Source organism: Myotis lucifugus, unplaced genomic scaffold (genome assembly GCF_000147115.1).
Source record: "Myotis lucifugus unplaced genomic scaffold, Myoluc2.0 scaffold_129, whole genome shotgun sequence".
Lineage (NCBI taxonomy): Eukaryota > Metazoa > Chordata > Mammalia > Chiroptera > Vespertilionidae > Myotis > Myotis lucifugus.
Genome location: NW_005871177.1, coordinates 379,267 through 403,055, shown reverse-complemented (window position 1 = coordinate 403,055; position 23,789 = coordinate 379,267). Strand labels below are relative to the sequence as shown.

Sequence of the window (23,789 nt, the reverse complement as noted above, 5' to 3'; positions counted from 1 at the left end):
TCGTCTTCTAAACAAGAAAAAAATCAGTTTACAAATGAATGCCAACTGTAATTTAAAGGCAACCTTCACACTTAGAAAATACTTTATTGCTTAATACCAATAAGATCTCAGGTTTCAATAATTTTTGCTGCTGCATTGAAGTGCTTACTTATAGCTCCAGAATCTATTTTTCTGATTATCTATCTTGCCATATCTGTGAAGCAAACAATTTATAGCCAACTCTGTCTGGAATAATTTACTATAGAACAAATTTACGATTATCCTCTGCTCAGCAAGTGCATAACTGTGACTCAGCAATTCTGGATCCAGTAAACGATATTTAATCAACTAATAAAATAAATTTATATAGCTCAGATGTCACTTGGATATTACCGTCCTGTAATATAAAAACATGCTCAGACTGAAGACTTTTTTTCTGCTCAAAGGAAACACCAGTGTCCCACCTTTCTGCAGACAAACCCTTTGTGACTGAGGGAAGATTACATTTCCAGGCTCACCTTCCCTTCCAGCATCCTGCATCCTTCCAACCCTGTACTCCATTTGGTATCTTGCAACATATCACTTTGCATTGGCAACAATCAAAATGTAGTTCCCCTTTCCTTCATGGGGGCCCAGAAGACCCACTTAAGGAAAGTTTTGGTATCTGCGGAGTGTGTCTGTACAAACAGACTTTACTAAAGGAAGGAAGGTTTTACATCAGAGTGACTCAAAGTTAAGAATGAGTTTTAGATATCCCAGTTCTTTAAAAAAAATTTTTTTGCTTATCAATTTTTAGAGAGAGAGGAAGGGAGAAGAGGAGAGAGAGAGAAACATTGATGTGAGAGTGTAACATCTCAATCTGATCAGCTGCTTCCTGCGTGGACAATAACCCTTCCCAGTTCTTAAAATCCCTTCTCTCTTAGCCTTTTCTTATTCCTGTTTCCCCACATCTTCTGCCCTTTCAACCTCAGGGGTAAAAAAAATAACAAATCGTTTCCATTTCCTTGGTCAGAACAATTCAGTTCTCTCTAGCTCTTTCTCTTACATCCCTTACAGCCTGGACATCCTCTTAAATACCAAAATCACCTTTAGAAAGAATACATCTAAACATTTGTTCTTAGATAAGAAAACATTTCCCATCTTAGTCTTCATCTTGGCATTTGGGAAAGGATTTGGGAGGTTCATTCTTCTAGTTAAAACTGGGTGATATCAAGCAAGAGGGCACTACTTGTAATTAATGAGACAAACTTAAGTTGATTGAGAAGTAAAAGTACACAGTTTATTTCTTGCTCTTTTTTTTTCTTTTAATGTATTTCCTGATTTTACCCCCTGTCAGCAGAGCAGATACTTCCCAAATAGGCTTTGAGAACATATTCTGGAAGTGTGTCTGTCGCCTACCATTTAAATAATCTGTTGCAGTATTTGGTTCAAGCTCTTTCTTTTTCCAGGGGCTGCATCTGTCCCACAACATGCGGAATTACTATATTTTTAAATGTGTTAGATTTAATTAACCTACCACACGTGATTCCTTTGATGGCATCCTAATGAAATGTTCAAAATATTTCTTAATTTGGAAAATATACCGTATAAAAGCTAGTCTCTCAAATCAGAAAGTAGACACGACGACTTCTCTGCTCTTGTGTAAATCCATAATGGGCTCCTCTTGGGCATGTGGTTCAGAGCAGTTTTTCCATCTCCAATGTGGAGAGACTGTGGAGAAACAGATCCACCGAAATCACTTACAACTAGGATATGCCAGACCCCTAAGGGCTCATAAACCCCCTGCTCTGTAAGTCTTTGCTTGCTTGTTTCTAATTAAAAAGTATGAGTCACACTGTTTAAAGAGGGCCCCTAACCATTTGCAGGACATGTTTGAGACCATTTACCTAATTCTGACACAGTTTGTGATGTTAGATGAAGCCTTCAATCAAAATAACAAAATTGTACTGTTATTGATCTACTAAGATATACAAGGGAGTGGCCCCCCAATTTTCTGAAGATAAATCTCATTTATGTGGAATTTATTATGAATTTCATTCCTAGGAAGATAATAATGGCACCCACATATTTAGAAATAGAATCTTTCTAAATATTTAGCAATTTTTAAAATGTTATATTTTATTAATCACAGTAGAAGATATACATATTTTAAAATAGTAGCATACATATGTGAATTTTTTTCAGTATACAGACAATATTGAGTGTGAAGACCTATTTAATAATTCCTGGTAAAACGCTACATATCCCAGGAGTATCATGCCCACAGCATCTTAGCAACCTGGGCCTATAGAACTGCACTATATAAAATCTCTTACTTCTATTACGTGAAAACAACTTTCAAATTTTTTTTTTAATATCCTGCAATCTTATTATCTGTTCTACCACTATAATCAAAACTTCTTGAAAGAAATGGTATAAGGATGTTAGAAAAAGAAACTAATAAAACTAATTTATAAAATCTGGCGAAGTAATTGTCAAAATTAAGACATAAATGGAAGCTATGTTATGATTTAGGTGGAGCTTAAGTCTTTTAAAAAGACTTTACCAGCTTGAATCCACTGACTGCATTTGGCATGGCCCTGTAAGAAGTTAATCAAGCATTGAGAGATAGTATAAGCAAGAAACAAATGTATCTGACCTATTGGTTTTTAATTAGGATAAATTCAAGTACAACCCAGATATTAGTTGCACCTCTCACCTTTTTATATATATATAAATATTTTGATTTGTGCAAAAACCCTATAGGGTAGGTTTCTATAATATTGAAAACTGAAACTAAAGAGTTTAAGCAATTTGCATCAAGTCACATGGCTGGTAAGCGGTGGGGCCTGAGCTCAAACTGGGTGACATGGCCTCAGAGCCCTGCACTTCCTACACCACACAGCCCTTGATTTAATCCTTGCTCACAGATTATCTTCAATTACTTAGTGAATTTTCTAAATCCACATGGGTCTATATATATATGTGTGTGTGTGTGTGTGTGTGTGTGTGTGTATTGCAAATAAAATAAAGAGGGCAAAATAGTTTTTTTTTATTGTGATCAGGGTAATTAATGATTTTGCTATAAAAGTGAGACCAAACAATAATATATTTACCATTTCACTGCTACTTTACCCCAAAACAAAAAAAGGTAAACATTTTTCTGCAGCGTTGCCCTAAATACAGGACAAGTAACCAATAAAGTGATAAGGACAAGAAAGACGTTGTATTTTAAAAAGCCCTTCACAAATTTTCTCTGAATCATTTGATATTAAAATATCATTGACCTTTCTACTTTTAAATTTTTAGTAAAATGTTGCACATTAATGTTCTAATGATGAACAGGATAAGACAAAACTTTGAGCTAAAAGGTTTTGTTTTGATTTATTTAATAATTCCTGATGGAGGCACTACTGATGATCAATGTTTTTTTACTTTCCATACTTTCCATACCTTAATTAGTTATATTCACTTTCATAACAATTAGCAATAATACAAAAAATGTACTCTAAAGTCATTAGACTACTAAAATAATAGCATAGCAATACTGCAACCACAAATATGACATTGTAGTTAAAAGACTCTAGTCAATGTAGAGGAAAAGAACATGAAAGATTTCTCCCAGGTAACAAGTTCATGTCTCCATAAAGCCATCGTGTAAAACTGCTACAGCACAAGCCTCCTCTTGGTTTGTAGAAATGTAGAAATTAGAACATCAGAGCTTAATTATTGTTACACATGCTTGGGTTCTAGCACTATCTATCATTTAAAATGTTTTGTCTCTTTAAATAACTCTTTTCAGGGCAACAAATGATTATCTTTGAATTTTCAAAAGGTAGAAATTACTTTTTTTGTTCTTTTATTTTAACCTCTTTTAACTAAAAGTACAGTCCTTCAACTGACCAAATTAAATAACATTTTAAATCAGCTAGAGTTTTTCTTTACATTTAGAGAAGACAAAAATAACAGTAGATTAATGATAAATAAGATATCTCTAATTTAGTCAAATATCATTTTCTAGCTCCAAATGTAAAATTGTCGACTATTTTTAGAAAAAAAACTCAGTTGTTCTTAATTAAGTATAGACATGAACACACACACATACAACTTGGTGGGAGGGAGTTGACTAGCTTATTGGAGGTGAGCTCTTATCTGCTCACATAGGAATTACCTTACCTATGCAAAATACTTCATCTCATTACACTTGGTCTTCTGTTGAAAAGAAAATTCTAAAACAGAGTACTCCAAATGTCTATTTCAAACTTTGTCTTCCACGTTTTCTCTGGTTGTAGGTAGACCAGCACTCTAAAGGGAAATTCACTCAGTCCAGGTAACATTATCAGATTGCAAATGTATGTAGACATTTTTGTCCTTAAAAATATGGAATTCCCTTCAGGGCTCAGATTTCTCCCAGGTAACAAGTTTATATTTCCACAAAGCCATTGTGTAAAACTGCTAAAGTACAAGCCTCCTCTTGGTTTGGAGAAATGCAACATATACTTAATGTTTTGCCATAATCAATATTTACATTACAATTAATCTTAGAGGTAATACAATCTTATAGTTGAAAAACATTGTTCAACAGCCACTTCTTGTAGAGAGGAAACTGAGGCTGAGAGTGATAAAGTGGCTCACTCAAAGTTACATAGTTAGCTAATGTCAGAATTGCCAGGTCTTTGTCTGCCTTCTACCTCCCATCGTGTCATTTCATGTCTGAAAGTCACTATTCTAAACTATCGTGATGGGCTGCTACAAGTGTCTAGTGAGACCATCCCCATTTCTGAAGAAATGCTGAAGAAAATGTAGTTAAGACTCGAGACTTCAAGTGGCTGCATTCTGAGTTCGGAGGAAAGCTGGAGGTGCCACTAGAGAGATCATGGGATTGTACTTTCCTGTATTATTGCCCCTAATTGAGTCCAGAGAGGGATAAAGCAGCTGTTTCTTTCAGGATGAAGAAGGCCCCCAAATGGATCCCCTTCCTGAAGTCATGAAATGGACCCAAGGGATTTGCTTGTAAATATTGCTGGGGTATAAAAGGACTTGCAAAGCCTAAGCATCTTTTCTTTTTCTTCTTCTTCTTTTTTTTTTTTTGGAAGAAGTGTTTGACCTGCAGAACCACAGTTCCTCTGGAGTCAGAGCATAGCATGGTGGGGGGGATCCTGGGACAATTGTCTAGGAGCCCAGGAGTATGGCCAGGTTGTTCCTTTCCCCTCTTACTCCCACCCCTATAAATATTAAATATAACCTTTGCCTTTTTACATCTCACAGAGTCAAAACTCTTCAATCAAACTTGGTACATTAGACAAAAATCTTTTATCATAGAGTCCACAATTTTAAAACATCTCATTATGGAACATGATTTTTAAAGAATCACAATTATTTTGTGAAGGAAAAATAACTGCCTTGCCCCATAATTTCCAACCTAACACCTGGGTGAGGGGAGGCATTTGCCTTGTACACCTCCGTCCATTTCTCAGCAAAACACCTCAGATTTTCAGGTTCATTTTGCAGCTATTGTTGTTTTCTGTTTAAGCAACTCACCAATGCAATGTTGCCTTCCTGTGCTCCCCTGGAGGGGCCAGGTGGCTGAGACACCTGTGCACGCTCCGAGCCTGCTAAGCTTGGCGCTCCCTACACACCTCACAGATGGCTGGCAACCTGAAGAGATTCCTGTATCGGGCACAGCTTCCTCCCACTGATCTGAGTATTTTCCTCCCTGTGAAAAATGAGATTTTCTTCTTACTTTTTTTCCAGCTAGAAAATTTAAGCATTCTCAAAATTTTTGTGCCTGCTGCAGTACGTTGTTAGCCTTAATTGAAAATGTACTTCATATTTTAAATTCTTTTCTCAAGAGTTGACACGAGCTCTGAAGTTTTTATTGAAAATGGGATTTTTCCCATTTACCTCTCCCAAAAGATTCTGCTTATAGTGTCTAATATCAGTGTCCCCTTACAAGCCTTATATGATACAGCCTCTATTTTATTTGACCCTCTTGACTTTCCCTTCTACTTGAATGTACTTTCTTTCTTTTTTCCCCATGAGACATTTTTTCTTGTTGTCCTCAATTATTTGATACTTCTTGAATCTCTTCATACAAGAAAATGATTTTGATTGTTCTAGATTATACAGAGACATCACCTTACTCTGATTTCACTTAATATTGTGTAGAACCAGCTATGTATAATATTAATTTATAGCAGCATTTTATATGGCACCTTAGCATAATCTTATAATGTTTCATATATGTATGTATATATAATGTTTCATATATATACATATATATATACATATATATATGTATATATATATGGCTCAAGTATCAAAATAAAATCTAAAACATATTTTACTTTATGAAAATTAATTGAGCTAAATAATTTATTAGTTAGCGCATCACTTATACATTTTATAGAGGATTTATAAAGTTTTGGATTGATGCAAATAGAAGAAATCATTAAGGGTACATCCTCCCATAGTAATTGTGTGTGTTTTTTTCTTTTAATTGAGAAAAAACTAACTGCATTGTATTTGGTTAGCAGAGAACCAATGTGAACCTTTGCTATGTTGAAAAGGATCTCATTAGCGTAAATGTGTGTTACTGTGAAACTGATCATCAAAGAGTTGGTGCCTTATCTTCGTGAAGGCTCTATTTTGGTGGAAATATGAAAAACGGTGTCATATTTTATTTAATTAATCAATTTAAATATACTTTAATTTTATGCATAAATTTTCCATATATTACATTTTTGTTTTTAAGTTTTTAATATGCATTTTAAATATATTTTTATTGACTTCAGAGAGAGGAAGGGGGAGGGAGAGAGAGATATAAACATCAATGATGAGAGAGAATCTCTCATTGGCTGTCTCCTGCATGCCCCACACTAGGGATTGAGCCCACAACCTGGGCATGTGCCCTGACCAGGAATTGAACCTTGACTTCCTGGTTCATAGGTCAATGCTCAACTACTGAGCCACACAGAGCAGGATTAATATACATTTTTAATGTGTGAGAGAAAATTAAAATTTTCAACTTAAACTTCACTAATGATCATTTACTAACAAAGAAGATAAAAGGTACCCATTGAGAAAGAATTATTATAATGATGTTAACTACTGACAAATTATTATGAAAAGGGACACTCCTACTACTTATAATACCCTGATTTACACATTGCTATCATATGCAAACTTAAGAGTGGATTCATATTCATTATAAGCTGTGATACGCATGAGGCTAAACATCAGAAAATCAAAATGAAACAGTTGGCAATTACTTTATTTCATGATAAAATATATATAAAATTTCTGAATGCCTGACAGTGTAATATAGGAGGTGGCATTGCACGATGATAATATCAATTAGTGGAAATAATACATAATAAACTATTGAAATGTAGAATTGCCTATTTTATCTGAAATTCTACAGATTGGTTGTTCTAGGTTAGAAATTATATTACCTAATAATGGTACTTTGAGGGTTTATGAGACTATTTAGTAATTAGCATTTTAACATACTGTAATTACATATTTCTAAAGAAATAATTCTTCTATTTCCTTAAAGAATTTAACTCTTACAAAATGTTTATAGTTAAAACTGGCAAAGTAAATATTTTTTCAGAGATAGTTCAGGAGAAACTTCAACACTGCCTCCTTCAGGGGTGCATTTTACATGCCCATATCCTATATAATAAAACCCTAATATGCAAATTGACCCAACAGCGGAACAACTGGTCGCTATGATGCTCACTGACCACCAGGTAGTAGATGCTCAGCCAGAAGCCGGGCTCACGGCGGCAGTGGCCAGAGCCTCTCCCACCTCCTTGGCAGCACTAAGGACCCCTTGGGGGATGTCTGCCTGCCGTGTCCTGGACTGCAAGAGGGCAAAGGCTGGACTGAGGGACCGCCACCCCCAGTGCATGAATGTCATGCACTGGGCCTCTAGTAGTAGAATGAGAAACAAACACAGAACTTTCTAAATTGCATAATAGAATGCTGAACTGGGAATCAGGGGAACAATTTTACTGGGGCGATAATCTTTTGAAAATACCTTAAACTCATATATTGTCTAAGCCATAAAATGTAGAAATTGTATTACAGTAAGATAGCAAAAAGTCGCCGAAACCGGTTTGGCTCAGTGGATAGAGCGTCAGCCTGTGGACTGAAAGGTCCCAGGTTCGATTCCGGTCAAGGGCATGTACCTGGGTTGCGGGCACATCCCCAGTAGGGGATGTGCAGGAGGCAACTGATGGATGTTTCTCTCTCATCGATGTTTCTAACTCTCTATCGCTCTCCCTTCCTCTCTGTAAAAAATCAATAAAGTGTAAAAAAAAAAGATAGCAAAAAGTTCTTGCCAGGTTTCAAGTTCTAGAAATCTAACTTAGTCATTTGGTGTTCGTGTTGACCTAGAAGAAGCAACATCTGTTCTCTTTAGTAGTGGATTTCCAGTGGACTTTAGACATGGACTTGGTAAGGGAACAGATAACTGGAGCAATAGCTGCTCATTATGAGGATAAATGAAATTCTAACTTTTAGAGAGTATTTGTGAGTTACCTAGAAAGATTAGGGTAGATGACTTGGTCATTTGAAAATATGATACTTGGTTTACATCCATAAGCTGAATTCTCAAAGACAAGATATGCAAGTTCACAAGGAAGATCTCATATGGCAGTGATGGCGAACCATTTGAGCTCGGTGTGTCAGCATTTTGAAAAACCCTAACTTAACTCTGGTGCAGTGTCACATATAAAAAATTTTTGATATTTGCAACCATAGTAAAACAAAGATTTATATTTTTGATATTTATTTTATATATTTAAATGCCATTTAACAAAGAAAAATCAACCAAAAAAATGAGCTCGCGTGTCACCTCTGACACGCGTGTCATAGGTTCGCCATCACTGCCATATGGTGTTATATATGAACACTGGGGAATTCTCTATCTTGAACTTCAGAGAATGGAAGACTATTTAGGATCTATGTAAATAGATCCTTAGCATAAATCTATCATATAATTTCTACAATTAAAATAGTTATTTGATTAAAATCCCAACAATGCTTTGTCCTTTCATAGCACAGGAAACTAGTGTCATGGTGTCCCTGTGCTCTCTCAGTCTGGGTGTATGGACATAGGATGGAATCAGGACAAAATGCCATCTGTTTCTCTTACAACTTCCCAGGAGCAACACTATCTGACTTGGCACAAGCAAAGCCATTGGCATAAGCAAAGCACAGGTCTTGTTAAATTTATCTTTAATCGCCTTGGAGCTAAGGAGAGGGAACTGCTACTTCACCATGTCCTATGAAGAGAAAATACTTCAGAATAAACCTTTTTCTTAAATAGTTTCTGATGACATCAAATCAAGCCTAGAAGAAACTTTAGACAATAAATACAATACAATTATAACTGCTTCTTGCATCATGGACAATAAAACCTTCAACTGTGGTAGTTAATGGGAATAATTCTTATCCACCATACAATAAGAAAAAGTTCCTATTTGCTGATTTTTAAATTGAGTTCATCTCTATTTTTATTTTTCAAATAAAGTTTTAGCAGATTAGAAATGTCCTTTAAAGCAGTAAGTCTAATATGTGTGTGTATGTATGTGTATATGAAAGAATGAATGTTTGTTATCTTTAAAGAAAAAATGGTGAATTATTTTATCTGTTTTTTAATTCTAGGTACATAAAGGCAAACACTGTCTAGTGATTTCCTCCCTTTTACTATCACACCTTACAAAGGCAGAGAGCAGGTGGAGTTGGGGTATGTGGCTTTGCAGAGAGCCACCTTCCCACAGCAAGACGTGTGGTGGTGAATGGTGTCTTCTCTGAAGTCCAGGCTGTCTGAATTAACATTTGGACTGTACTACTCCCCCCTGTGTAATGTGGGCAAGCTGCTTAGCCTCTTTGAGCTTCAGGGCCCTAATCTGTAACGATGCTCATAAATGGTATGAGCACTGCACTGCCTTTGTTAGGATTAAATGAGATAATCTGCAGAAAGAGCTCACATTGAACCTAGCTCTCCTGGTTCACTCAATACTTTTAGGAGTTGTCAGACCTTGCCAAAAGAGGACATACTCTCTGTTGAGCAATCTGAAGAACTAATAATAGAGATGTTAATTATGAGTATTAATGGAGTAAGGGTTACTCAAGGAAATCAGTGGCCAAATGTGTGGAAGGATGCTGAGGGAGAAAAGTCTTACAGTACAGCTCTATCTTACCTCATCAGTGGTTCGAAATATGCCTCCTTGTAATTTGTCTCAAGTCATTTCCTGGGCGGGAACTCGTTGATCTCACCTGCTGACTTCAGGAGGGCAGAGGACATTGCTAACATAAAAATGGGGACATTCAGTTCCACTGGTGTCTTCTCATTCTCGGCCACACCATTTCCTGGTCGTTTTTTCTACAGGACAATTTATGTTTGCTCATTTTCCAAAACTCCCTACTGACTTATTGATAATGTCCCAAGTCCCTGGCTTGATGTTCAAGATTCTCTAAAACCTGGCTTCCAGAATTTTACCAAACATCCACCTATCCTTTCACAGGATATTACAATCCAGCCAAAAATAACTGTTTGAAGTCTTCTCAATTACTTCTCAGTTCCCCACTCCAGACCTATGCTCATGTCCTCTCCTCTTCCTGTGTGGAAACACTCTTAAAACTCCAGCTCTTATGTCAATTCTCAAACAAAGCATTCCTTGCGCATGCCAGCAGGGTGGTCATCTTTTATCTTATAATCTCTTGCCCAATATTTTGTACAGCACCTTTCAAATGTTTAGCTGGAATCACAGTAAGGAATATGTTTTGCATGGCACATATTTCACTTAAATTTACACACACATACATGCACCAAAACAAAAGGTTCAAGAAGTTATTTCCAATATCATTCTAATATTGTCTCTTTTCTCTTTCATTTGGCAAAAGCTCTGACTATAATCCACTAAACAGATTTTGTTGTTTTTTAATTAAATTTATTGGGTGACATTGGAAAATAAAATTATATAGGATTCAAGTGTATAATTCTATGATATATCATCCGTATAATGCATTGTGTGCTCACCACTCAAAGTTGAGTGTATGGGGATGGAAGGAGATATGACTTTAAATGCAACAGGTTATGCATTAGTCTTTAAATGCATCATAACCTGCACTTTGGAAAACACTGTTCTACATACAAAAATGTCCTTTATTATTTATTATGTATAAGCATCACATTCCTTACAGGTTTGAAAGCTACTCAAGGGTAATACCATGTGGTACATTATAGAATATTTTACTGTATTGAGTCATGCTTTTCATATTTGTTACTGTTTGTGGAAGAAAAAAGGTAGGAAAGAAAGAAAGGAAGGAAGGGTAAGAGAAAAAGAGAGAGGGAGGGAAGATATAAGAAAATATCTCTAGAGATGTTGATTATACTCAGAAATTAAGATTGTTACTATTTTGGAAGTCAACAGATGGGAATCACTGAAGTTATTTCAAGAAAAAAATTCCAGTCAACGTGCTATGTGCTTCCTTGAATAACTTCGTCAACCTTAATTTAAACTTAGAAATTAGTGTCTCATCATGGATTACAGGAGAAAAAGAAAGATAGTGAGAACAAATAGACTAAGAGAGAAGATAACCTCATTTATGCTATGTTCCTTCTCCCTGATGAATATTGTGGGAAGGAGAGGGGTGACACCAAAGGTGTGAAGTATATCTCCAGAGGTGAAAAAAGCTTTTGACTTGATTTCCATAAGCCTGTGAAAAAGCAGTTCTGTCATTTTGGTATGTGCTGAACACAACTAGTATATACTGAATACATCAAGCAATTTCTGTGTACTGGCTGTCAACAAAGTTGGTGCTAAGTGCTAACATTGCCAAGCGCTCAAAAATATAAAGCAGCGATTTCCAACGGATGTGCCACAAGAATTTTTAACACATGCAACACCTGACTAGTAAGTCAGGGGCACTGACCACTTTTCCCTTAGATTGTCAAATGAAAAAAACAACAACAGCCAACACAATAGCCATCAAGGTGAATGAATCAAAATCACACCTACTATTTTTGTCAAATTGGCAAAAAATTCTATAATATATTTTTGATGAGCCGCAAAATTTTAGTAATTATTTATCTGTGCCATGAGATGAAAAAGGTTGAAAATCACTGCTATAAAGTGAAATAGGAAATACACCCTATGTCATGGCATCTGAAATATTACTTTTTACTGACATGAAAGATTATTAGTATTTTCCAGATTCAAAAGAGGAAATATTTTAAAGTTAAGTTTATTTTTATTCATTATAACTGAAGAAGTTAGCACATTATATTTTAATGTAATAAAAGTTATAATTGATGAGTTTATGTATACATTTTAAAGGATTAAAACAATTATTTTAGTACAGCGAAAAATAACCTTTGAACTTTACTGTTTTTGAAATGTAAAAGGCATAATTATAATACATAGGCTACATATCTTATTTTTTAATATTTTAATTAAAAAACTTTTTAAATTACGGTTGCCATTCAATATTTAAAAGAGGAAAATTTGGGATGAAATTTAAATTTGAAAACTTATACTAGTGACATACATTTACTGAAATGACATAGCAGTGGGATTTGAATATAAGTCTTTGTTATTCAAAATTCATCTTCTTAACTAAATGCTATACTCTATACTCCATTGACTATACATACAAAGTAACAACATAAAAATAATGCCTTCTATGGACATGAATACTTTTTCCAAGTATGTAGACATTTGTTTGTTGCTTTTTGATCTTCAACCCAACACTGAGTGCACAGAGGCAAGAATAGCAATCTAGAGGATCAAAAAGCTTATATAAATGCGAATAAATTATAATAATATTACATGAAACAAATATTTTATAAATCATGCAGAATTAACTGCTACATCATTTTGAAAGATTATTATTTAATGGGACTTCTAAGAATTATTATTAAAATATTGAGTTTTTATTGCCAAAGAATGAATTATTAACAGTAAATATGTAATATAGATCACAATTGCCTTCATGTCTGTGCCCTTGGTTGTCATAATTTAGAGAAGTAAAACATTTGAAAATGCAGATTTATAGTAACTCAATGGCCAACAATTTAGGCATGTTGCAAAATTGAAAATATTAGTAAAATATCCACTCCCCAGAGAGTGTCTAATTATTTCATCTGACATTAGTTTAATTGATTTGAAATATTGTTAAATTTTAAATGTACACATATATTCCTCACTAGTTTTGTCAGATACTATTTTGTTTCAGACCCACGGACTGCTTATGCCAGCCATCTTGAAAATTCACGCCATTGGTGAGAAGCAGATGGGATTGTGAATGAATACTACTCAGGGCTGACTTAATAACAATTAGAAACTTAATTTCAAATTCATACCCTACTGGCTGTGTTAGCAACATATACATAGAGTTCATTTTATTTAAATATAATAGTCTGTTGATTGGCAAAATAAATGTAAATTTTAATGCAACCACTTTGACACAATTTACTTTTTTTTCAGATGCAACCACTCCTCCATTAAAATCATCAACAATTTCTGCAGCAAAAACATCTGAACCAACACCAGTCACAACGACATCACTAAATCTTGTTACACAATCAACAGTTGGAACATCTCCCAAAGGTAAGATAAATACTTAGAGTGAAATATACTCTAACTTTAACAAATAAAATTAGTAGCACCTTTGTAATTTAATCACAGGAAAATAATTTAAGACCTTGTACCTGTTGATATGAAGTTCTGTGCTAGTTTACTATTTATAAACTCATGTTATTTTGGACTGAATACAGAACCCTGCAATCTCGGTGGTATTCTTTGACAATGTCCCCTTAGATCACTTTCTGTTTGAGACCTATCCTACTGTGAAAGTTAAATACACAAAGTTTATTTTTAAAAAAGAATGAAATTATCACTTCCTAAATCATAAAAATATCTTTCTAAATATTGCAGTTCTCCACTTAAACAGCAGAGTTGACTATATTAATAACAAGCTGATTTTGTTAGTTATATTGGGCTGATAAAAGCTTTAATTTGCAGGTGTCAGTAGCAATGTCAACATTATTGTGTTTTAGGCTCTAAGTATAAAGGGGATTACCTTATCATCAATGAAAAGTAAAAGGAGACATTATGATCATTGAATTTAAAACTCAAGAGGTTATCAGTCCAATGAATACTGCATTTTCTATCCTGCAACACACATAAAATGAGGCAGATCATTCAGGTCCAATAATCAATGGAGCGAGAAAAAAAATTATTTGTTGACTGCCTGTGGGCAGAAAACCTGGCAGAATGCTAAATTCACAGAGATACCTGAAAATCATACATCCAGATGAATGGATGACTAAAATTCCCTCAGCTACCTTTCTTATCCCTCTATTCTTTATTCACCGTTCAGTCTAATGCCAAGCTTAAACACAAGCTTAAACACATGAGGACCAATGAGGGGTGGTTCACTGGGCCTGAATGGTTTGGGGATTCTCAGAGTAAAATGGTATTATAAATACACTCCACTAGAGGCCCGATGCATGAAATTCATGCAAGAGTGGGCCTTCGGGCGGCTGCCTGGATCCCTCCCTCGCAACCATGGTGGCTGCAGTCCCGGCTTAGTCCGGAAGGATATCCAGTCTAATTAGCATATTACACTTTTATTATTATAGATTATCTCTGAAATGTTTAATTTTAAGGTAAAACCTTAAACTCCTAGAACTTCTCTACCAAACCAGGAGAAAGTATACAATGAGGGCATCTCCCTATCTCTATCTCTATCTATCTCTTTCAGTTTTTCTAACTGACACCTTGGTATAAATAAGTACTGACTTGACATGCAGACCCAAAAGGTTGAACTTTCACAGTTTTTGTGTTAACTACTTGGAATTTACGTTTTTTCAATAGGAAGATTCCTAACCCTGCCCACAATAATCTGTGGTGAATAACACTGTCCAAATAATAACACAAATCCTAACCACTATGTAAATGACCATGAAAAGGCAGAGGTGGAGGTGAGTTCAGTGAAGGAATTCAGACTGAACTGTCATTTGTGATACCAGGAATGCATCTCACGTTTTTGATTGGAATGGAAACTCTATATCTACTCATGTAAAGCATAACTGAGAGACATGTTTAGTGACTTTACAGTTGGGAGCTCCTGTAAAGGGACAGTGAAGCCCCCTTCTCTGAAGCAAATGCATAGAACACTGTGATTTATGTACACACACACACACACAAACACACACACATACACACACACACTCCTCCTCATTCCTTTCCATGGCACATTTACTGCTTCATAGTACCCAGTTAACAAACGTTAAATTCTAGTCGGTTCTTCAGAAGGGCTTTAAATTATTGAAATTGTATTGTAAAAATTGTAATAAGCTAGAGAAGCTTTTGTTTTTGTTGTTTTTATTATAAAAATGTTCAGATGAACTCAAAAGTAGAGTACTGTAAATAATATCGATATGCCCATCTCCCAGTCAATAATTATCAAGATTTTAACAAATTTCTTCACTTTTTTCTCCTTCCTTCTTCCTTCCCTCCTTTTTCCCCTCCCTCTCTCCTTCCTTCTTTCTTTTTCTTTCTCTTCTCTCTTTTTTTGTTTTATTTTGTTGTAAAGTATTTGGAAGGGAATCCAGACTTTATGTCATTTTACCTCTACAAACTAAATGTGCATCTCAAAAAATATGGACAATTACCCTGGCCAGGTGGCTCAGTTCGTTGGAGCTTAATCTTTATACAAAATTGTCGTGGATTCAATCCCTGGTCAGGGCACATATGGGAAGCAACCAACCAATGTTTCTCTCTCACATTGATATTTTTCTCCCTTCCTCTCTCTAAAATCAATAAAAACATATCCTCGAGTGAGGATGTGTGTGTGTGTGTGTGTGTTTGTGTGTGCAATTTATTTTAAAGCTACAATGTCATTATAAAATCCCTCAAATTAAGAATTTCTTAGAATCATATAATATTTGTTTGGAGGGGTTTTAAGGGTTTTAGTAACCATTACTATAGCAGTGAAGAGGGATTAGGGGAAGGAAAGAGTCTATTCTGGGATCTCTCAGGAAGGCAGCTGAGAGAGTGACGGTGGAAGGCAGCTGAAGAAGGAAAGGCAGGCTCTGATGGGCACAATCTGCTCCGATGCAGTATGAGAAACGGAAAGTCTGGCTTGTTGGTCGGGATGTGTGGGGCCATCAGGCAGCTGGGGGGCCATGATGCCTAAAGGAAAATGAGTGGAGAAGGAAGACAGAGAAAGGAAAGGAGAGAGAAACATCTATTTTTATTTATTTTTATTTTTTTAGAGAGGGAGAGAGGAATGGTGAGAGAGAGAAACAGACATGCATGCATTCATTGGTTGATTCTTGTATGTGTCCTGATCAGGGATGGAACCCACAACCTGGTGTATTGGGACAAGGCTCTAACCAAGGGAGCTACCCAGATGGACTTAGACATTTTCTTAACTTCAAACCTGTGAGGGGATTTACATATTAGGGAGTTTTATACAGTGTCTCATCCTCCAAAATAACTGTCTTTAGATTATACAGTAATATCGCAAGAGGTATATCTATAGTGAAGTGATTCCATATTCCCTCTTCCTCATGGCTAACATGGTAATTTTATCCACAATAAAAGTGTTTAACAAAAAATAAGCAAGAAGCATGCCATTGAGGAGTTTCTTTATTTCCATTGTAAGGCTTCCCAATCAGATTTTTTGTTTAGAGATCAAAGACACTTGATTTAATAGTGCTCAGGTGTATTCTAAAGCGTGTACATTTTATTTCTCCAGAAAATGGCAGAAATGTTATCAGAAAAATGGAAAATGTGCAACAAGGGCATTCTTACAGCAATGGCAGAGGTGATGGATGGAGCTTGGCCTGGAGCAGAGCTTGCTCTCAGAGATCTACCCCATTAGAGAGCGAGGATTTGCTCTCTTCCTAGATGTATATCAAGTGCACCACCCTTTTGTTCAAAGGCCAATGGCCAGAGTTAAAAATCAACATTTGGCAGACACTGAAAATCATTATTATAAAATGAACTTCTAGGATACAAAAATAAACCTGAAATTTCATTCTAAAAATATAATTATTTTCCAGCTTGATTTTTGAAACATTTAATAGTCAATTTTTTAATGAGCTGAATTATAATGAAGAAATAAAAATTTCTCAGCCCTGATACTGAACATTTTTTATGCTAAGTGGACGTTCAATTTCAACTGAGGTCATTAGAGGAGCCAGATACTTTGGCCATCTCTTCCATATGGAGCACCAGCTGTGGTGATGCTTAAGATGTACTCCCTTTCTAGAAATCGACTAACATGCATCTATAAAGAACAGACTTTTAGAAGGCATCTTTGTAATTTTTTTTGTATTATTAGTGGGAAGAAAATGGGTTTGGGTTCCTCTTTTTCCATATTTTTTTCTTTTATCCATTCTCTTTATATTCCTTAAGTTTGAACTGAATATGAATCACCTGAGATAGCTTTATACATGATCTCTTAGATTTTCCTTCTTACAGAATTCCTAAGTGGTAAAGTTGACATTTTGCTTTTAGTTTATTTTCACAAAATATGAAATGTTTACAAGTTGACATTTTCTGGAAACCCTTGTGTCCTGTGAATGGAATTAAATACAGTTCTAAAAGGTTATTTTGGAAAGTGTTATAAATGATAGTTTACTAAATAATTTTACAAAGAATAGAACTCTTCTATGATTTAATCTTTTATAAACATCTGTTGACTCAAAATTATATTATATCCCTAAAGATATATAGCTATAATACCCTCTTAATGTTCACATTAAATTCAGTCTATTTCTTTTATTGACCACTTTAAAGTACTTAATCATTGTTTTGCACATAAAATTAACAGAAATAACAATTCTCATTAGTACTTACATTTTTAAAATTTATCTTTATTGTTGAAAGTATTACAGATGTCCCCTTTTCTCCCTCATTGACCCCTTCCATCCCATCCTCAACCCACTCCCACTATTGTCTGTGTCCTTGGGTTATGAATATATGCATATAAGTTTTTGGTTAATCTCTTCCGTCCAACCCACCTACCTTAATTTTGCAATCAAAAGATGCACTTATACTTCAGAATGTTAACATGTTTAGCACATAGAACTGTACTATAAGTTATATGTAGAATTCTTATCTACATTTGAAAGGGAATTCTTATACATTAACAACAAATCTAAAATAAATTATATACTGTTTATGTTATAGATATTTTATGCTGATAAAATAGGTTGATTATCAGCATGATCATAAGATCACTGTTCAGAAATGTACATCCATTTGGCTCTTCAGTTTTCCAAAGACCAAGACTGAAAATGAACCCAAATATAAGATTTGGGTTAAATACTTTGGCCAAATTCAACTTTGTTACATCTCTCTTCTCTCTAACAAACATGAATTCAAGATATGTATTTAAAAAAATGGGTCAAGGGATTCAGAAACTCAAAGATTATATAAATTTGGCATTTTCTCTATTTATATTATCACTAGGGGCCCAGTCCATGAATTTGTGCACCTTGAAAGGAACTGTGGGCTGCGAGGCTGTGGTGAGCACAGGGGTGGGTCTTACCCCATCCTCCGGGCCCCCGCCCAGCCCCTTCCACCGAGGTCCCTGCTTCCCTCTCTGCCGGCAGCCCTGCTCGCACATGCTGATGGCACAGATTGGGGCAGGTGCCAGCAGCAGGTGCGAGCAGCGGCTGCTGCCCCGATCGCCCCTCAGGAGCAGGGGGAGGTGAAGAAGCCCTGGGGGGCTATCAGGGCTGGCAGCTGCTGCTCATACCTGCTGACCGGGGCCAGTGCTGGGCACCAGCAGCAGGTGCAAGCAATGGCTCCAGTGCTGGCAGCAGGTGCAAGCGGGGCCAGCGGCAGTAGCAGGTGCGAGCACCGGGCAGAACTGCAGTGAGCGGGAGCAAAGAATTTTCAGTAATCACCAGAGACTTGCCCCTGTGAAAGCAACCAGTGCCCCTGCTCCACTATCCTACCACAGCCAACACCCGCCATGTTCCGTGCATGCCCCTTGGTGGTCAGCGCACATAATAGCAACCGGTTTTTCCATTGTTCGGTTGTTCCATCATTCGGTCTATTTTCCTATTAGGGTTTTATGTATATAGACTAGAGGCCCAGTGCACGAAATCGTGATGGGTGGGGTCTGGCTGGCCGGCCCTGATGGGGGCCCATTGGGCTGGGCCGGTGGGGAGGGCGGAGGGGCCACAGGCAGTTGGCCAGCTGGCTCACCCCCGATCAGGGTGTTGGGGGTCGATTGGGGGCCAGGCTGGCTGGGGGCAGGGTACAATCAGGGCCCGGATCAGGTTGGTTGGCTGCCACAGTACACATCATAGCCACTGGTCATTCTGATCGTTCCGCCGTTCTGGTCACTGGGCTTTTAGATAGATAGATAGATAGATAGATAGATAGATAGATAGATAGATAGATAATAAATAGATAGATAAATAGATTATATGTGTCCTGATTATTTCCTGTAATTATCTCTTGAATTTTCAAGCAATATACAAGCCATATGCCAGTAAAACATAATGGCAAGGTGATTATAAAAATTCAATTCAGCCTGTTATTGGTACCAAGAATCTAAAGAGTAGGGATGAAGTGAAAACAAAGGCACCATGTCTGCCTAGAGGGGACACTTTATTTATATCATTACTTTCTTTACAATGTTAGCATCATGTGAGTGGGCAATGTACCATCTCAAACCTAGCTTTTAAGAATAATGTTTTGTTCATTGGTGTCTTCTTTTAAAATATAACCACATATGAGCGAAAAAAACCTTTTAGAAAGTCTTACGTACCTCGGTGCACTCCACATTTTAATTCACAAATGCTGCCTATTACAGCCACTGTCCATTGCTGTAATAACCTATTTCCCTTAATTAGCAGTGAGGGACAGAGGAGTGAGCAGTAGACAAAAATCTCCACCATCTTAGAGGTGTTTGTCCTCAGTAGTTCTCCAAAGGTCTTATCTTCTTCTTGTGGTTTCTAAGTATCTTTAAAAAAATTTATTTTGTTTTATTTTATTTTATTTTTCCCATCACCATTTATCCCCTTATGCCCTCTTCCACCTCAACCCAAATTATATAGCACCCAAAATTATAAAGCTCCAGCCAGCTTACCCTTGAAAGCCTTCTCTGGAGTAGGGTTTTAAAGCATTAGATAAACTTTACAGAGGCAAACAGTTCCTCCTCCAATACAGCATGCATATACTATATAAGAACCAAGTTTTATATATGTCACATAGTAAAAATGGGACCTGTGCCCTAATCACAAAAGGATGTTCTAATGTGTTTTACAAAAGAAGGAAATGCTGATTATTTCGGCTATCTAACGGGTTAGTCATGCTCACTAAAGGCAGAGCTTGTCCCTTTGTTGGCCCCCTGTCCTGTATGAGTGCCACCTTATCTGCAACAACATTTACTACATGCAGGTTATATGCCAGGAATTACTCTTGATACCACTCAGATTAAAAAGATGACCGAGAATCAGATGCTGCCCTTCAGAGTGGAAGAGTGGGCCTTGTACTGAGTGGGCACTCAATGAATGTTTCATAAATGAACAAATTAATTAATTATAGGAGTCTGCAAGTTTCTAAGTTATGTTTATTTGGAAGTCTGAATGTCATAACCAAATTAACAAAATAACATGTGATTCTGAGAAAAATAAAGACATGTTACTCCTACATGCTATTGACCAGGTCATTGCATCTCCGTTGGGAAAAATAAAATGATTTCAAATCATTTGCTTTCACAATAATATTTTTGTACGTTTAAAGATCCCCAAGTAGCAAACTGTAGTAAAAATTTGTTTTGTTGGTCTTTCACACACACAAAAAATGTGTGTGTGAACACACATATGTGTGTATGTGTGTGGGGTAGCTTGAACAAAAGAAGCTGGAAAATGAACAAATTAAAGATAGGCAAAGGCTTACCCAGTACCTTAGAGAGGGATTACAGTCCACCTCCAGATTTGACTTATTTTTATTTATTCCTTGGCAGATGAGATGAAATTGTGATTAATAATAATGTCATCTATCTTATCAAACTAGGAACAACCAACAAGGAATCCTTACAAACATCTCTGCTGTCAACACTTCCTTCATTAATCATGACAGTTAAAGGTGAAGGTGAGTAATAATATTTTTATTTTCTCTATATAATTTGCATACCATAATATCATAAACCATACTGCATACCCTTTTAAAGTACACAGTTCAATGGTTTTTTAGTATATTTATGAGATTGTTTTACCATCACCACTACCTGATTACAGAATATTTTCATCACCTCAAGAAAAAACCCTGTATCTGTTACTAATCACTTTCTATTCCCATTTTCCCCCAGCCCTTGGCAACCACAAACCCACATTGTGTCTCTGGAGATTTGCCTATTCTAGAAATTCCATATAAGTATAATCATGTGACCTATGACCTTTTGTGTCTGAATTCTTTCACTTAGGATAATGCTCTGAGGTTTATCTATGCTGTAGTATGTTTCTATAGCTCATTCTTTTCCATGACTGAATAATATTTCATTAGATGGATCACTATATTTGTTGACCTATTTATTAGTTGATGGAAATTTGAACTGTTTCTGCATTTTGGCTATTATAAATAATGCTGCTAAGAACATACATGAACAAGTTTTTGTGTGAGCACATGTTTTCATTTCTCTTGGGTATATACCTTGAAGGACTATGTCACATGGTAATTCTATGTTTAACTCTTTGAAGAACTGATTTCCAAAACACCTGCACTATATTACATTCCCACCAGAAATGTATGAGGATATGAATTTTCCATTTTCTAACCAATACTCTATATTTTCATCATAGTCATTCCAGAGGGTGTTAAGTGATATCTCATTGTCATTTTGATTTATGTTTTCCTAATGACTAATGACATTGAGCATCTTTTCATGTACCTGTTGGCCATTGTGTATCTTCTTAGGAGAAATGTCTATTTAAGTCCTTGCCCATTTTTTAATTGAGCTATGTGACTTTTTACTGTTTAGTTGTAAGAATGTTTTATATATTTTGAACTCGATCATTAGTGAGTAGATAATTTGCAAATACTTTCTCCCATTCTGCGGGTTGTCTTTGCGTTTTCTTGAGCTGTCCTTTGAAGGACTAACATCTCTAATTTTGATGAAGTTAAATGTGGCTATATTTTCTTTTGTCATGTAGAGGAAGCAAAACTTTACCCATCATAGGTTTTTAGCTGGGACCTTTAACAGCAAGACATACAAACAAAAGAAAAATAGTTTATTAACACATGCAGCGTACATCATGTGAGAAACCTAAAACAAAGAGTATCTCAAAGCAGTGACTTAGAATTCAGCTTATATACCATCTTCAACAACAACAACAACAACAAAACAATGCATTTGTTAAAAAAAGAAATGACAGGACAGTGACAGGACAAAGGAAGACGTAAGCCTCCCAAGGGTAGCAAACTGAGGGAAGATTAATAGATAAATATATGAAAGGAAACTAATGGGCAAGTTTTGTTTGCAAATTCCTCTGGCCTGATAAAAGTCTGTCTCCAGTAAAAAGAAATTTATATCCTGCCTTTAGGCAAAAAAGGGGAAGCTTTTTTTTTTTTGCATTTGCTGCTTCTTAATTGCCTTCAGCTTTAAATTTTTATGTCAAAGAGACATATTTTGGGGTGACGCTCTAGTTTTTTTAGTCACTGTGCAGTAGGACCAAATGTAAGAAACCATTGCTCAACTCAAGTCACAAGATTTACACCAATGTATTCTTCTAAGGATATTATAGTTTTAGCTTTTACATTTAAGGCTGGTTTTGTGTATGGTATAGGGTAGACATCTGGCTTCCTTCTTTTGCATGTGATTATTCAGTTGTCCTAACATCATCTATTGAAAAGACAATTCTTTCTTGATTTGAATCGTCTTGGCACTCTTGATGAAAATCAATTGGCTATAAATGCATGGGTAATTTTCTGGACTCTCAAATCTACTCCATTTATCTATATGTCTACCCTTATCCAGAATCATCACTGTAGATTACTATAGCTTTGCATTAACTTTTGAAATCAGGAAATGTGAGTGCTCCAACAGTTTTCTTCTTTTTCAAGATTGCTTTGACTATTTTGAGTCACTTGAATTTTCATATAAATTTTAGGATAAATTTGTCAATTTCTGCAAGAAGTCAGTTGACATTGTGATAAGGATTGCATTGACTCTGTTTGGAAAAAGTCAGTTTGTGAAGTATTACCATTTTAACAGTTTTAATTCTTCCAATCCATGAATGTGAGATGACTTTCCATTTATTTAGGCCTTTTTGTTTCTTTTGATAATGTTTATAGTTTTCAGTGTAGAAGATTGCTCTTGTTCAATTTATTCCTAATGTTTTATTCATTGTGATGCTGTTAGAAATGGAATCATTTTTAAAATTTTATTGTTCAATGCTACTATATAGAAATAAAATTTATTTTCAAATATTAATATTGTATCCTGCCTCCTTATTGAGCTAATTTATTGGTTCTAATATGTGTGTGTGTGTGTGTGTGTGTGTGTGTGTTCCTTAGGATTTGCTATATCCAAGATTCATCTGCAAATAGAGATATTTTACTTCTTCACCCAGTGATTCCATTTATTTTCTACTCTGAATGCCTTTTATTTTATTTTCTTGCTCATGTGCCCTGGCTAGAACCTTCAATACAACATTGAATTGAAGTGGTGAGAGGGGATATTAAGAAAGTCCTCTTTTATTACTAGTACTAGTGGCCCAGTGCATGAAATTCGTGCACGGGGCGGGGGGGGGGGGGGGGGGTCAGACAAACTACAACCTCTCT

The 23,789-nt window shown here is 35.9% G+C and overlaps 1 protein-coding gene across 10 annotated transcripts in view; it reads left to right on the top strand.

The window, feature by feature from the left end:
* EMCN (endomucin) overlaps positions 1-23,789 on the top strand; it is a 94,816-nt gene that overhangs the window by 23,077 nt on the left and 47,950 nt on the right. For all 10 annotated transcript variants that reach the window (XM_023758409.1, XM_023758405.1, XM_023758408.1 and 7 more), the window contains exons 2-3: positions 13,461-13,583; positions 21,024-21,101. In XM_023758409.1, the coding sequence (XP_023614177.1) occupies positions 13,461-13,583; positions 21,024-21,101 (201 nt within the window). The remainder of the gene's footprint in view (positions 1-13,460; positions 13,584-21,023; positions 21,102-23,789) is intronic.